This window comes from Calypte anna, chromosome 2, assembly GCF_003957555.1.
Source record: "Calypte anna isolate BGI_N300 chromosome 2, bCalAnn1_v1.p, whole genome shotgun sequence".
NCBI classification, from domain to species: domain Eukaryota; kingdom Metazoa; phylum Chordata; class Aves; order Apodiformes; family Trochilidae; genus Calypte; species Calypte anna.
Window position 1 is genome coordinate 122,717,584 of NC_044245.1, and position 15,591 is coordinate 122,733,174.

Here is a 15,591-nt window from a genome sequence, read left to right on the forward strand (position 1 = left end):
TTTCAGAGGATTTGGAAGCGTATCTTTTGAAAAGGTAGAAAAATTGTATTCCTCTCTGGTACTGAAAGGAAGGTTATAGAAGCCCAATTGTGAAAAATGTGAAGTATTTGAAAGAAGGTGAGGTTCAGAGAATCTCTGGTGTTTTTAAGGTATGGCTGGAGCAGAGGCATACCCAAAGAAGGAACAGCACAGGGAGATCATGTGGGAGGAAGAGAATATGCAGCAATAGATGAGTAGGTGGGAGGCTGTATAGCACAGTGAGTCAACAGGAGATTTTACAAAGCAGGAGGGCAACCTAGGCCAGATGCTCTCTAAGTTCCCATGACATCAAGGGACACATTTAGCTCAGACAAACTAATTTAAAAAAATCATGTAAGAAAGGCAGAAAGACATAGAAGGGTTTAATATTTGCTCCTCAGTGTAGGGATACACAGAAGGCCAAGTTGTCTTCACTTCTTAAGTCTGACTGAAGTCTGACAAAAGATTTTATCTCCTTTTTTTCACGTTTCTGATATATTTGATAGCAGGGAGACAAGCCATACTTCTAGGGCCAAAGAGAGGCAATTAACGATAGAGCCAACAGTACTTCAAAAGGCACAGATGGCAGTGAAGGGCTGTGATAAACTGGAGTGCCTTTACAAGGGCTGTGTTTTACCAGACACATACAATAAAAACTACCTGGGAGCCGGGGTCTCCTCAGCTGTACCTGAGAAGTCACCTCCAGCTAGGAAGTATTTTACAGGTGAAATGAGGGCAGCATCTGCTGTTGAGCCTCAGCTGCAACCATGATGCTGAGGGACAGCAACTGCTGAGATCTCAATCCTTGTCCTGCAGAAGGAAGCCTCAGCTTTGCTGGGCAGCACTGGTACATGGGACACCTACAGACCCCCTCATGGTTTCTTTCACAGAAACTGTATTTTCCCCCTGGCTCCTAAATCCATCTCCCTACTTTACGTATGCTGCCTCTCCAAATCCTCTACCATAATAATGACAGGAAACTCAATTAATACTGTGAACAGTCTGGATGTCTGCACAACCGACTGCCAAAAAAAAAAAAAAAAATCCCAAGAAAAAGACTCTTGAAGATAACTAAGAACATTTGCTTTATAACATATTTCAAAACTTTTATCTGTAGGATCAATACGAGTGATATTTATTAATGTTGCATGTTATGTCTTAATTTAAGATGTGAAAGCTTCATTTTGTACTGCCTCAGTGTTAACGATTTATTGTAAGTGTAGTGCATATCCAGCTTATTTTGATAAGACCCATCTTACACATAAAATATAGATTTTCTCTCCAAGCTTCTTACTCAGTTCAAAACACAGTAAAATTACAAAATTGATGCATTCCCCTGCATATATTTCCTTCAGAGACTAGCAAGAGATAGTAATGTATCTTCCTTTGTAATACTTTCAACTTCTGTCAACATCACCCTAAATATATACCACAAAATATAAATAACTTTAACCACAAGCCTTTTTATGTGACATGTTTTAAAGGGCTTTTTTACTATTGCATTTTTACTATTGCTGTTATCATTATTCCTGTGACCTGTAAGTACTCTAGCTAGGAACCAGAAGTAAAACACTAGTTCAGAAAGGTTTCTTGGGATATCAGAATTAAGTGCTCAAGTGTGTCACACAAGCACACACTTAAGATAAGCAGGAGAGGGTGGGAGGGTAGTAGGAAGTCCTAAATCCTTTTTAAAAATCTTACTTCACAGCTTCAAGGGAGGAGCTAATCAGTCATTCATGATAAAGACAAAAGCAATGATCCAAATTAAGATAAAGAGGAAAAGCAGACAGACACAGCAGGGATCTTAAGTTTGGAACCCCAGTATGGGATGAAGAATGTCCTTCATTTACAAAAATAAGTAACAGACTACAAAGTATTTTAATGTGGGTTTTCCTAGGAAAGAACTACCTAAACACAAGCTTTACTTCATTATAAAGCTGACCATGAAAAAGGAACATCTGCTGCTGGTGGAAGTATCACTCTGTCTGTAAAGAAACAACCTAGACATTAAGTTTTTGGTAACAAGCCAAATGAAATGGGGAGCAACAGTATTATGATACAAGAGTAACTTATTAAAAGAATCAATTGGCTATTGACTCCATTTACCATCTGGAATACTGCAATTACTAAAAACATTCATGTGTCAACACAGTAGCAGCCTCAATGCAGTATGCCACTGTTGATACTGCAGAGGACAACTATTTCCATAGGATGACACAGCTCAGATGCACAGACAGATGTGGGCTCCTGGTATCCTGCTGGAGCCTGGGATAACCCTCAGATACCTATAATTTTGTATAATGAAAGAAAAGAAACATTCTGATATTGTAGTCTTGCTCTTGATACTGTTGTTGCTTGCTCTCCCTCAGTTCCCACCAAAGCAATCATAGAGTCTGCTGAGTTGGAAGTGACCCATCGGGATCATCAAATCCAACTCCTGTCTCTGTGTAGGGCACCCCAAGAATCACAAAAGTATCATCCAAAATTCTGCTTGAACTCAGGCAGTATTGGTGCCACAACTACTAGGAGGTTATTTTGAAGTTGTGGTTATCATGCACTTTCACCTATACCACCATTAACAATGAATGTTTTACCCCAAAATGAGAATGAAATTGTTTCTAAATGCTGGTTCTATGTGAAGTGTAAACACACATTTGTTTGGGAATGTTAAATATTTCCAGCAAAAATGTCTCATTTAATCTTTTACTCTATGGATGGAAGATCAAGGTACTTGGTACAAGGATGCACTTTCTCTGCTGGGACTACTGAGAGAAGTTCATGTTTCACACAGTTTCCTCCTGATTCACTGACGGTGCTGCTGCCTCTGTTCTGTTCACTGAGCACAGACTGGTGCTTTCTGACCTTGCTGACTGGAGCAGTGAGTTGAAACAATTGGGTACCTTCTAGTTCTAAAGCAAATACAGTGATCTGGGGTGATCAGGCACTCCCTAACCACACCCTGGATTCTGCTGTCTGGGAAAGGTACCCAAGACCCCTCCTGCTCAGACCACAGCCCACTCTGAAAGCTGCCAAGGATCACTTGACTCAAACTGCAGCCATCGTGGAAAAACACTGACTGAAATCAATCATCTTGTCAATCATCTATAAATAACAATTCTGAAGGGAAGGCCCTTCAGAGATCTATGGGATCACACCAAGCTGCTGCACGGTATCTCAAGAAGAAAGTTGGTCTTTCCAATAGGAAAGAGCAAGTAGTTGGCTCCTACTCATAGATGTGGCAAAAAGATTAAATTACATTAATTTATTAGTACTTGACCCCATGGATGAATTGGTGGTATATTTCCTTGCAACTTCTTTTTGTACAGCTTAATGATTTTTAGGTACCAAAATCTATTATCTTAACATAGGTTAATCTCTATATCTGTGTGTGTGTGCATGCAAATTAATTTAGAAACATTGTTAAATCTTTAATTGAACCTCTGTATTGATTATAATACAATGATTGATTGCTGATTAGGCATTGCTAGAGAATAATCCAATGTTGTGACTAATTATAACAGTGCCAATCAACCTCTGTTTGCTGCTATCCCAAATCATGCCAGACCCATAATTATATATAAAAGCACTACAGTGAAACTCCTAAATCTAAACCCTTTAGGTATAAACTGCTGACCAAGATTAGGAATGGATTCAGCAGTACCAAGACTCCTCTCTGACCCCCTCTCAGACAGTAAGGGGGTCCATTCTGGACCTCGTGACTCAATGGGACAGCATTCCTCATTCTTTTCATAGATCCCTGTGCAAATCAGTCCAACCAGATCCTGACTCACTCTCCCCCAGGCCCAAATAAATAACTTCTCCTGATCCCTTGAAAGTAACTCCAACCCAGTTCCAACAGCTACCCATTAACAGAGTGCACCTCGCCATCATAAATCTGTATGAAACTCACCTTTACCTAGTATCTTTGTCAGTGATTCTGTAAGCAACCTTAAGAATCTCCTCTTCTGTTCATGGCAAGGTATTAAAAATACACTGAACCCAACAGGTTAACTCTTGCAAGCTTCCAAAAAGGAGCCATTCAGCAGGGCATGGAACTAGGATTTCAACAAGGAACAAAAGCCAGGCTGCCTGGGTCATGTGCAGTATGTATTTGGTGCAATACAATGCCACTGAATGCTTCTACAATAAGAAAGTCAAAGGATATTTTATTTAGAAAGACTAGCAGCCTATCAAAAATTGCAAACCTTCTGTATCTAGCAACACTTCTGTTCCACTATTTTCCAAAAACGATCAGGGAGCTAAAAGGGAAGAGATGAAGCCTGTATTAAAATCATGTAGATAACTGAAACCACAAGAAGCTGCTGTTCTGATTCAAATCAAAATAACCTGTTAGAAGAATCTAATTTACAAACACACCCTAATCTAGATATTGACATTTCAAAGTGATTAAGTGCTCCATCCTTTGCCAAGGTTCCTGTTGCCACAAAAACTGAAGGAGCCATAGGCAAAACAGCTGATACATACAAATCATCATGTAATAAAAATCAGAAAATCTTTCATATAGAATAAAATGCACCTTAAAAATAGCCTTTCAGCTATACAAATAGATTATAAATTTTATGTACCACATAACAAACTAGAGCTAGATGAGTTTTCTTGTACTGTAGTTGTCTTAGAATACAATCAAAACTCTGAAAAACCCTTGCATATATAATGCAAGCATATTACTATAAATGGAGAAAAGTCACACTTGCTACCTTTTTTTTTTTTTTTTGGTCCCAAATATGCAAAGTGATTGATCTAGACAGGCTAGAGAGATGGGCAAAGGTGAACCTCATGAAGTTCAGTCAGGACAAATGTAGAATCCTGTACCTGGGCAGGAACAACACCACGTACCAGAATGGATTAGGGCATGTTCTGCTGGAAAGCAGCTCCGTGGAAAAAGACTCCATTGGAGTCCTAATGTACAGTAAATTCTCCATGGGTTAGCAACGTGCCCTTGTGGCAAAGAGGGCCAATAGTAGCCTGGGGTGCATTAGGAAGGGTCTCCAGCAGATAGAGGGAGGTTCTCCTCCCCCTGTACCTTGCCCTGGTGAGACCACAGCTGGAATACTGTATCCAGCTTTGGGCTCCCCAGTTCAAGACAGACAAGAATCTACTGGAGAATGTCCAGTGGAGAGCACTTAACATCTCTCCTATCAAGAAAGATTGAGAGAACTGGGGCTGTTTAGCCTTGAGAAAAGAGGGGATCTTATTAATGTCTATAAATATCTGAGGGGTGCATGTCAAGAGGATGAGGCCAATCTCTTTTCAGTGGTGCTCAGTCATAGGACAAGGATTATTTGGTTTAAACTAGAACATAGGTAGTTTCACCTCAACATGATGAGAAACTTCTTTACTGTGAGCACTGGAACAGGCTGCCCACAGAGGTTGTGGAGTCTCCTTCTCTGAAGACTTTCAAAACCCATCTGGATGTGTTCCTGTGTGACCTGCCCTAGGTGATCCTGCTTTGTCAGGGAGGTTGGACTAGATGATCTCCAGAGGTCCCTTCCAACCCTTAACATTCTATGATTCTATTATTTTTATGGAGATAATGTTAAAGAAAGAGAGAAATTTCAAAAAAATATTTTACAAGTAACAATCAGCAATACGTTTCTCTCAGAAATGTACACTTCATGTCAGCCTGACCTCAGTAATGCCAAATACCATTGCATGAACTACAGTAATTTAATTTTATAGCATTTAAATAAAATTACAGTTATGGACATGGACATTATGTATGTAATCTATGAAGCCTAATACACAGTACCCTGTTCTTGCACATTTCACAGACACACAAGTTATAAACCATGTACCCATTGACTTTTTCTCAGCACAGATGGCATTTCAAGAGGAATTTTTTTTGTGTGCCACAGCTAACATAAATGACAAAGAAATTACTCTTACTGAATATTGCCTGCTGTTGAAGAGTGTTTTGAAATTACACTCTGTTTTTTAAGGGAACTGAAGAGTGGAGAACAAGCCGTGCATTCACAGCAGTGCTAACAGATATAGCAGTGATGCTGACTGAATGCAGCTCGTCGAGAACCAGTGCCTAATGGATTAAGGACACATTTTTCCCCCTGTGCCACATTAGAGGGTTTCATTGAAATTTGCTTTGTAAAGAGATCATTGTCCACTGACAACTTTCATCACAAATAGAAAATTATTTAGCCTTTTGTCTTGCCTAATAGTGACAGAAGTTTTTAAGAGAACTAGCAATACTTCTTTCTCAGCAGTGTGTTAAATACAGGGTTTTCTAGAGGAATGGAAAACTTACTTGTGAGAGTATGTATGCATACATGCACAAGCACAAATTTTTGAAAACACTAATTAACTAAAATAATACAGACTCCAATGTTAGGCTGCAGGAAAACTTGGCATTTACCACCTATAGCTGCACAATCCAATTCTTGTGGTTTTAGTTTGCACTGGAATTTCATTTCCTGGGAATGCCATTTCAAGTCCGCAGTTAAAAAAATGGACAATAGCACTGGCTGAAGTCATCAGCTGATATGAAAGTTCCCTTTCCTAATATTAATTCTACTGTACAAATTACAAATCAGGATAAAAAGTATGGAAGCCCAGGAACAATGAACTAAGAGGCCCATGTCATGATCACTTGCTACAAAAAGCCCCACCAAGCAGAAAGCCACTTATTTATGAGCAGTAAGCTTCATCTGTCCTCTTGCAAGGTCATAGAATCATAGAATTGGCTGGGTTGGAAGGGACCTCAGAGATCATCAAGTCCAACCCTTGATCCACTACCGCTGCAGTTTCCAGACTATGGCACTGAGTGCCACATCCAGTCTCTTTTTAAATATCTCCAGGGACGGAGAATCCACTACTTCCCTGGGCAGCCCATTCCAATGCCTGATCACCCTCTCGGTGAAGAAATTCTTTCTAATGTCCAACCTAAACCTCCCCTGGCACAACTTGAGACCATGCCCTCTTGTCTTGCTGAGAGTTGCCTGGGAAAAGAGACAAACCCCCCCTGGCTACACCCTCCTTTCAGGTAGTTGTAGAGAGTGATGAGGTCTCCTCTGAGCCTCCTCTTCTCCAGGCTGAACAGACCCAGCTCCCTCAGCCTCTCCTCATAGGGTTTGTACTCGAGTCCCTTCACCAGCCTAGTTGCCTTCCTCTTAAATCCTATCCTGCTTCACAAGGTCAAATCTAGTAAATCAGGCTCAAAGACCACAAGCTCATGTAATGCTATTATGCCAAATTGTGTGAAAAATCACTATCAAATGCAAAATATATGAATAAAGAACAGAAAAAAGCACTTTGCTTTGTTCGTGAGAATAATACACCCTCCACTTTGAACATTACTAGGGAAAACAATACCTCAAGACTTTGACAAGAGTATTATTTTGGAAAAATCCTGCTGGAGAGATCAGCCAGAGTATCTAAGACTGGCGATGAAAGAATAAACTGTGCTAGTGACACAACTGGTTCCTCTACAGACTGCAACTGATTGGACCTGATGGTTGTAGGGATGTCAGCAATACAGTTAAGCATGAGGTATCTTGAAACTAAGATATGCACACAGTACAACACAACAGACAGAAACAGAGGAACTGACAGAAGTCCAGTGCAATATAAGTTATGCACACTTGCAGAGTAAATTTTTCTACAGAGGGGTATGTTCCAACTTTTTCAACAAATGATCCTATCCAACATATCGCTGTGGTTCTCTGGATGCGGGGACTTCTGAATGCTAATGCTGTGTCTGTACCAGCCAGCTATGAAATCTTATCTTATTTACAGTAAGTTCAACCATTCATATCACAGAATTGCACAGAATCACAGAATGGCAGGGGTTGGAAGGGACCTCTGGAGATCATCTAGTCCAGCCCCACTGCAAGAGCAGGATCCCCTAGAGCAGATAACACAGGAACATATCCTGTGTTTTGAATGTTTCCAGGGAGAGAGACTCCACGACCTCCCCAGTGCTGTTACCCTCAATGTAAAGAAGTATTTTCTCATACTCAGGCTAAATCTTTTGTGTGCCAGTTTGTGACCATTACCCCTTGTTCTGTCACTGGACACCGCAGAGAATGGGACAATCCTACTGAGTGTGTCCTCTGTTTCTTGGCACTCTTGAGACTTGATCCATCTCACTACTTGAAAGGTGAATTCCAGTAGTTTGCAAGTTGTCACAAATGCTGTCATCTGTCTCAGCATTGTGTGAAGGTGGCTCAGCTAACATGGCAGCAAACACTATGCACACCCAGGCAAGTAATCTGGAAAATCACATTCCTGTTAAACAAGCAAGGTGCCTTTCAGAGTTCTGGCTTGGCTCTGCAGTAGCTATCTGTGGAGGTTACGTTTGCAATTTAACCTATACTTTTCAAAGTGCTACACTGCTTTTGCTTGCTGCGGGCAGAATGGAGGCATTTAGACCTTAAAGTACATATTCAGTCCTTCTAGAACACAATGAACATTTACGATTAGAAAACAGCACCAATGAATAATACAGGTTTTTACTTCAAAATGTGCAAGCAGACCTATTTTCTAATTGCTCATTGGATAAGCCTCTTTTTCCTGTTAACAGTCAGATTCTAGAAGGCAGCACACCTTTCTGGAATAGGCCATAACCGAGCAGTTTACCATCAATAATAAACAAAATCAAGCTCTAGTGACTGCCTGGGTGAAATCCAGTCAAGCTGCAGTCATATTTAACTAGAGAAGTCTACCAAAACAAAGCAAGAATTTACCACTTAAATAACTAGCTGGTGTGGATATTTGGAGAAGCTGCTTTTAATCACATGGGATAGCCAACTACCAACATTTTTTCAGAAGCCCCTAAAATATGGGAATAACTCTTGAAGTAATTCTCATTACGTGAAAAACAACCACATTCAAAGTTTCTAACTATCATGGGTGCATAGAAAATAAAACTTAAGAAACATGAAAGCTCAACATACACAGTGGTGAAAAAAACTTGGAAAAAACCTCACACCCCAAGAATGTGCTATTGGGCTAGAAGGAAGAGAGAGCTAGAGAGCTTGGAGGATCACAGAGCTTACAGTGGGTAAATCTGATGGACAGCCTGGTTTCTTGGCCTTTTGTTTTCATCCATTTGACCAAAAAGCCTCAAAAGCCACCAATGAGTTGATGTCCTCTGAAGCTGCCTCATCAAACCACTCTGCCAAATTTGTGGGATACAGAAAAGGAGCTCTCCCAAGGAGAACTGAGGAGCCTTCTAAAACAGATGGAGAAAAATAATAGAATACAATCTTGGAATAAACACCACCTCTAGCAAAACAGAAAAGCACAACTTGATCATCAGGCTGCAAGCAGATTGGGGAGTCCTCCTAATGAGAATATTTTAGTTAGGCAGATACTGCTTTTTGATCTTGGAGTCAGGCTCCTGGAGAGTTTTGACTACGAAAATATGCAAATGTTTCCACTGAAATGCATGGTGCATAATCAATCACACCCAGCAGGCCTTATGGATCAACAACACACCATCTAACCAGAAGGCTGCCCAGAGCTATGTTCCTGGAGAGGCCAGGCAAGAAAATCATTTAGGGATGAAAATGCAGCACTGCCTATGCTGTTTCTTTGTAATGATGGGCAGAAAATGCAGCTGCAACTAATTTTGCTCCAGTTTTCTGTAGCTATTCTAGAAGGACCTAAAGAGGCACCAGGGGAGAGAATTCTTAGAGACACTTAATTTACTTCATTTATTTCGTATCTTCTTCCATTGAATTCTAAACTAATCAGAAGATAAAGTATAGGTACAGGAATTAAAATTAATTTCACAGTTACTGAGCAAGACTTTTAATATATAAAAGAAACAGAAGATAGTAAAATCTAATACAGTATTGTCATGGCAAATGTCACTGAAACAGAAGGGCACAGGAAGTAGGTTTTAATGGACAATTGCTATTTTCACACTATAGGAAGTGCTAAAGCAGCTAAGGTTTTAGCTTTGGCTTGTCCTTTAGGAGCACAAACTTAATATAGAAAATGTTAGGCAGTTAGAAAGTTTATAATTATTTCTTTTTTTCAGAGAAGACAGGGTACAGTAGGACTGGGGAAAAGGAAAATGAAGTAGCAAGAGGATAATACAAATTTCACAACATTTTGAGGTCATTTAACAAAAGGTTAACAAAATAAAATCTATTCAAATACTTCCACCCATGAGAGTGATAGGAGTGATGCCTGCCTGGTATCACTCTTTAATTCTTTTAAACTTTTGGATGTTTCCAGTTACTCCTTTCTGGGACGTCAGAAAGGACACCACTTCTGACACTAATGTATGTAAGTTTTGAAGGGTTTTTAGATACACCTAATTAAAACATTTCTGTCTAAAAGGACCTCTAACCCCATCACCATTTCTAGACATTTATTCTCACATTTTATTCAAAAAAGGAAACTTCAACCCTTGCTCTCCATCTCCCACCCTTCCATCACCAACCTCCAAGAGGCAGAAGCCACTCCCCACATGCCTGCCCTGTACTGGGTCCCTACATCACAACTCAAACCCCCTGTATCAGCAATTTAGGCTTTTTCTCATCTTTCTTGTTGACTTGATCTGGGAGTAAGTGTGCATTATGATAAGTAAATGATGAAAATACAAATTATCAAAAAACCTCTGTTAACTTCCACACTGCTCCCTACTGAGGACATCATCTTTGATTACATCTGACCTTCACAAATTTAGCTACCTGGAACCTGTGCTTCCTTTCTGCCCACAAGACAAGGTGATTACTCCCTCAGTGACACGATTCTTTTTAGAAAAACAACCTTTCACTACTCAGATCCTAGAGATCTGGGCTGTGTTTGATAGCTCATGCCTGAACTGGAGGTCAATCTGAAGCATACTGTCCTCTGTTGTACAGGTAAAATCTCAATTCTCATAGATAACTGCAGTTTATAGTTGAATGGTCAGATCTCTTCTCCAAGACAGCATTACTTTATGCACCATAACTACCAGTAAATTTAAGCTTTAGAGGGTAAGAAATTCACATTTCCTTGTTATATCAAATAATTCATCAAATCAAGCTGAACAGTTTCAATTATGCTCATCTGAGTTTCTGAAAGATTTAACTCATATAAATTTTATTCAAAATGACCAAATGAAGAAATTTGAAAGGAGCAAGACGTATTCATTTGTTTCATTTTTGCATTCCAAAACATAAAAGTAAGTTAAAGTCATGCTCTCCACCTATTTTAATCTAAGACACTTCCATTTCAACACATAATATATAGAGAAAACCCTGCAGTATTTCTGCAAGATGAAATAGCAAATGTAAACAATTAACTTTAAAAATTAATTTAAATTCAATGCTACAACTCTCCTGCAGACTTATTTAATATACTAATATTATACTAATATATACTAATATACTACTATACTAATATACTAATACACTAATATACTAATACTAATAAGCAGACTTGTTTAATGTCTGCTACATTTAGCCTGACAATATGACTTTAAAGAGCTGCTATGAAGCACCTTGAACATAGCAGGACTTTGATGTTTAAGATACTTTCTTTGTAGACCAGAGCGTTCAGGTCCTTGCTACAAACACGTCAACAGAAGAAGGTGACCACAGACCACCCATGCTCCAGGTGAGTGTGTTATTACTGGACTAATTAGGCCTAATTAATAGTCCAAGAGTTACTCACTTGCCTGAGCATGGAAGGTTTGTGTTCATGTTCTCTTGTTATATTAATTTGATGTGCCCTTTCTGTCCAGATTTCACTAACAAAATTCTGAAGTGTCCATAATTTCCATTAGTTTCCCCATTCTCTTCCACATGCCTGTGAGACTACCATCAGCCTGCCCCTGCCCAACAGCTCCATTTGTTGTAATTTCAGTACAAATGACTACAAATCACCAGGAACTCAGTTAAGATATTTTTACATTTTTAAAATTTTGGAGTCTATAAGCAAGAATGAAAGCCCTGTGGCTAAATGACTCAGAAGTAACAATTACTATGCCAGTGTTTACTGTATTCTGCATACAGTGCCTCACCAAGATTTTCATTCTTATTCACTGAGATCCTTAAAAGCAGGTAAGACGGGATGGGCTTTGTTACATTTTGTGGTCAGAATGAAATATACTTATCCAGGTTACCAGCTCATTTGTAAACCCTTTTTCAGAGCTCTCACTGAGATACTCATATGACCTTGTTAATAAGGATTTTGCAGTATGATAAATTTCTGTCTCAGGATCACTCATATATTGCCCTGATTTTAGTAGGATACTGCAAAATTTCATGTTACACTTTACTTTGGCATCAGAAATGGGTAACCTTCTCATCTCCATTAAGGTTTAAAAGCAAAATAATTAGCAAGCTTCATTTCCATAGCATTTTTCTACTTCAAAACAAATTTTTTTCTGTGAAGAGAGTGTGTGTAACAATAAGAAACTGAAGATCATATTAAATGACTTATTTCTCCCATGCTTTTGGAAACATCATCTGGTTAATTCAAGATGACCTTTCACAATTGGATACAACAAATCTAAGAAGGCAGATGGATGTCCTTATGAGAAGACAGTCAACCCAACAAGTCCTGCCAGGAGGTGAAGGAAAGGAATTCACCTCTGGGGAACATTCAACTCCACCAGGGCACTTCTTGACAAAAGATTGGAAGAGGTCTATAAAGCAGAAACAGAACTTAAAATGCAAGGACTCTGAAATTCTCTGAATTCATCAGAGAATTTGACTTAAAATCCAAATTGTGCTGAAGACAAAGAGAGACTGAGCCATCCCCCCTGATTACAACCACCTATATTTAGGAAGATCTACGAAAAGCCAAATAATTCATCCCAGATTTAAAGTGAAACTTAAGCTTGTCGGCAAAACAACAGTGACTGAGATGTTCATCATGCTACTGAATTTAGACTCCAGGTTTATTTTCTGCTTCATTCTCTCATTCTGCTAATGCAGCCCAACCTGCATGTCTGAAAACAAGCAACAATATGGCATGATCGTTTCCTTATTCCCAACGAAATACAAAAACAAAAAACACTTTTAGAAGACAAATTTGCAAGTTAATTTATTTCCTAGCATGTTAAGTATCCTGTTCTCACAACTGGTGTCAAAATTAGTCTTAAGAAGGCACTAAAGAAGTTGATTCATCCCCTTTTGCATCTAGTTGGGTAAAAATTTTTCACCTCTCCAAAGCAAGATCATCTTGCAGCTACAGAAAAGACAAGCTCAATTACTTCAAGGGGAGTATCTGTATGAAGCCATACAGAAAGGCACTTAAAGCCTGTACACTGGCTGTCTGAACTGTAACATGGAAATACTAGGATATGGTTTGAGCAGGAAGTTGGAGTAGGTGACGACTTCCTGAGATCTTGAATTTTCTGATTACTCTATTTGCTCTGAGACTCAAGGATGAATGAGAAAGGCACTTGGCTATTACTGGGTCAACCACTGGTGAAAATTTCAAATAAGTATTGTAACATTTTCAAGCTTTTAATGAAAACCCTTTTACTACATATATATGGGGGGGAAAAAATCCTGTCAAAATGCTCATGAACTTTATGGTTTTCACAAAGGTCATCTGTAAGAGCCAGAGGAAATTAACAATCATCCTGTTCTGGATGAGGTGGCTCAACCTACTTGTTTATGTTGGCTTTTAGAAAGCAAACAAACAAAAAACAACAAAACATACAGTTGGCTACATATTTTAAAAGTGGCACTATAATCTCAGAAGGTCTTTCACTGAACATTATGAAGAAATAATTTTACCAGAAAGGTTAAGAATAAAATCGTTGCAGAGAGACTGATGCCAACACAAAATCATGAGCCACAAGAAGCAAAAGCACTAGCAACACAGCATACCCAATGTTTTCGGCAGTTTTTTACCATGTTTAGCATTACTGGATATGTTTCTATTATAGTAATATTCAGCATTTCCTAGAGGAGTCATTCCCTTTCTCTTTAAAATCAGTCAAGTCCTTCCCCAAAGTTCAAGGTTCTAGACTTTGCATTTTCAAGCCCCTTCTCTTTAAATCACAAGCCAGTATGAAATTCTCAGTTTCTCATTCTCTTACAATTATTCCACTTAGATATCGGGAAGTGAAAAATATAGACACAGAAATCTTTACATTCTTGCTGTGATACACATCAAATCTCAGATTAAAGAACAAATATTTTTCTCAAAATAAAATCCTATAGTCAGTCTATAATCAAAAGTGTAAGTGCCCAGATGTGTATGCTGAAGACACAAACATTTCTGTGCATTCACAACAGATCATTAAGAAATAACAAATTAAAAAGCAACACAAAAATCCCCAAATGCCAATTTTGTGCAAATATGATTTGCCTGTATTGGCATTTTCTCACCACTTTTACCTGTTAATTAATTTTATAAACCACATTATCTATACAGGAATCTAAAAACATAAGATACTACATCCTCACTACACAGAACAAGCAAATGGACACTCCCATAACTGCAGCTATGACAGTGAAAAATTAAAAAACCTAGTTGCTAGCAGGTAAGATGATTTTATGTCTAAGTTAGAAAATTACTTCTTGGGGTTAAGATAGGTTAACAATCTTCCTCTACTGAGAGTGCTTGAGCCGCAGAATGTTTTAACAGAAAAAACATTGCAAAAGCAATATAAAGTCTACACTGCAGATGGTGTCAACTTCTGCTACCAGTGTTTCCAATTTTCAAGCAGTGGAGTTGTAATTGCCTTTGGATTACTTGGGCATGAATACTAGTCTTACCAGTTCATAGTACAGCTTACCAAACTTGCCTCTAATACCCCATTAAAAAAAAAAAAAAAAAAAGTTTAAAGCTAAAGATACCAAAAAAATCCCAACTCTCCTTACCTTGCTGGAGGCACATCAATATTTGAAGAAACAACCTTGCGCTTCTGTTCCAGAAGACAAACAGAACGAGTGTTTTCCTTTTCATACTCATGAGCTCTGTTTGGCTTTTTGGTCTCTGCTGTTTTTAAATCTTCCTCCTTTGTGGTGAACAGGAGAAACTGTTGGTCTGGCAGTTTTTGACTGATGTCACTTTTTACATCCTCCTGTTGAAATGCAGGGAAGGTCATTTCACGCTTGATGCTGACTGCCTGTAAAATTGAAAGCAATTATTACATTTTCCTCTAATTCTCCTAAAATGTAGGGGGGGAAACCCAATACCCACAGGCATTTACTTCTAATTAGTTTTTTGAATCAGAGACTACCATTTCTTTGTCCTTCATAAATTCTGAAACTGCCATTAATTTCTCAACAATGTTGAAGACTATCCAGCAAAATAATCATTCCAGCAAAATTCATTCTTGTCCATTTGATAAAGCAATCAGTTACATCTTAATGCTAAATCAAAAAGGTATTTGAACTGGAATATCAGACACCATAGTATATACAACATGTATGTAATTTACACACATTTGTGCTTCGTAACTATGCAAAAATAACCTTAGCTGCCTTCCTCCTAAAATTCCAGGAAAGAAGCCAGTTTGTCCAGATAAAATACAACAGTGAAATTAAAAAGTGATTCTGACAGACACTTAGTGGGTTCTTCAATAGCTGTATTTGTAAAGAGGGTTTCTCAATAAGCCTGAATACAATTTGCTGTGAT

General features: G+C 38.6%; 1 protein-coding gene across 3 annotated transcripts in view; it reads right to left on the reverse strand.

Annotated features, from left to right (window-relative positions):
* The window catches only part of ZNF704 (zinc finger protein 704), an 89,212-nt gene that overhangs the window by 56,553 nt on the left and 17,068 nt on the right, over window positions 1-15,591 (reverse strand). For all 3 annotated transcript variants that reach the window (XM_030446005.1, XM_030446003.1, XM_030446004.1), the window contains exon 2: window positions 14,832-15,079. In XM_030446005.1, the coding sequence (XP_030301865.1) occupies window positions 14,832-15,058 (227 nt within the window). In that variant the 5' untranslated portion in view covers window positions 15,059-15,079. The remainder of the gene's footprint in view (window positions 1-14,831; window positions 15,080-15,591) is intronic.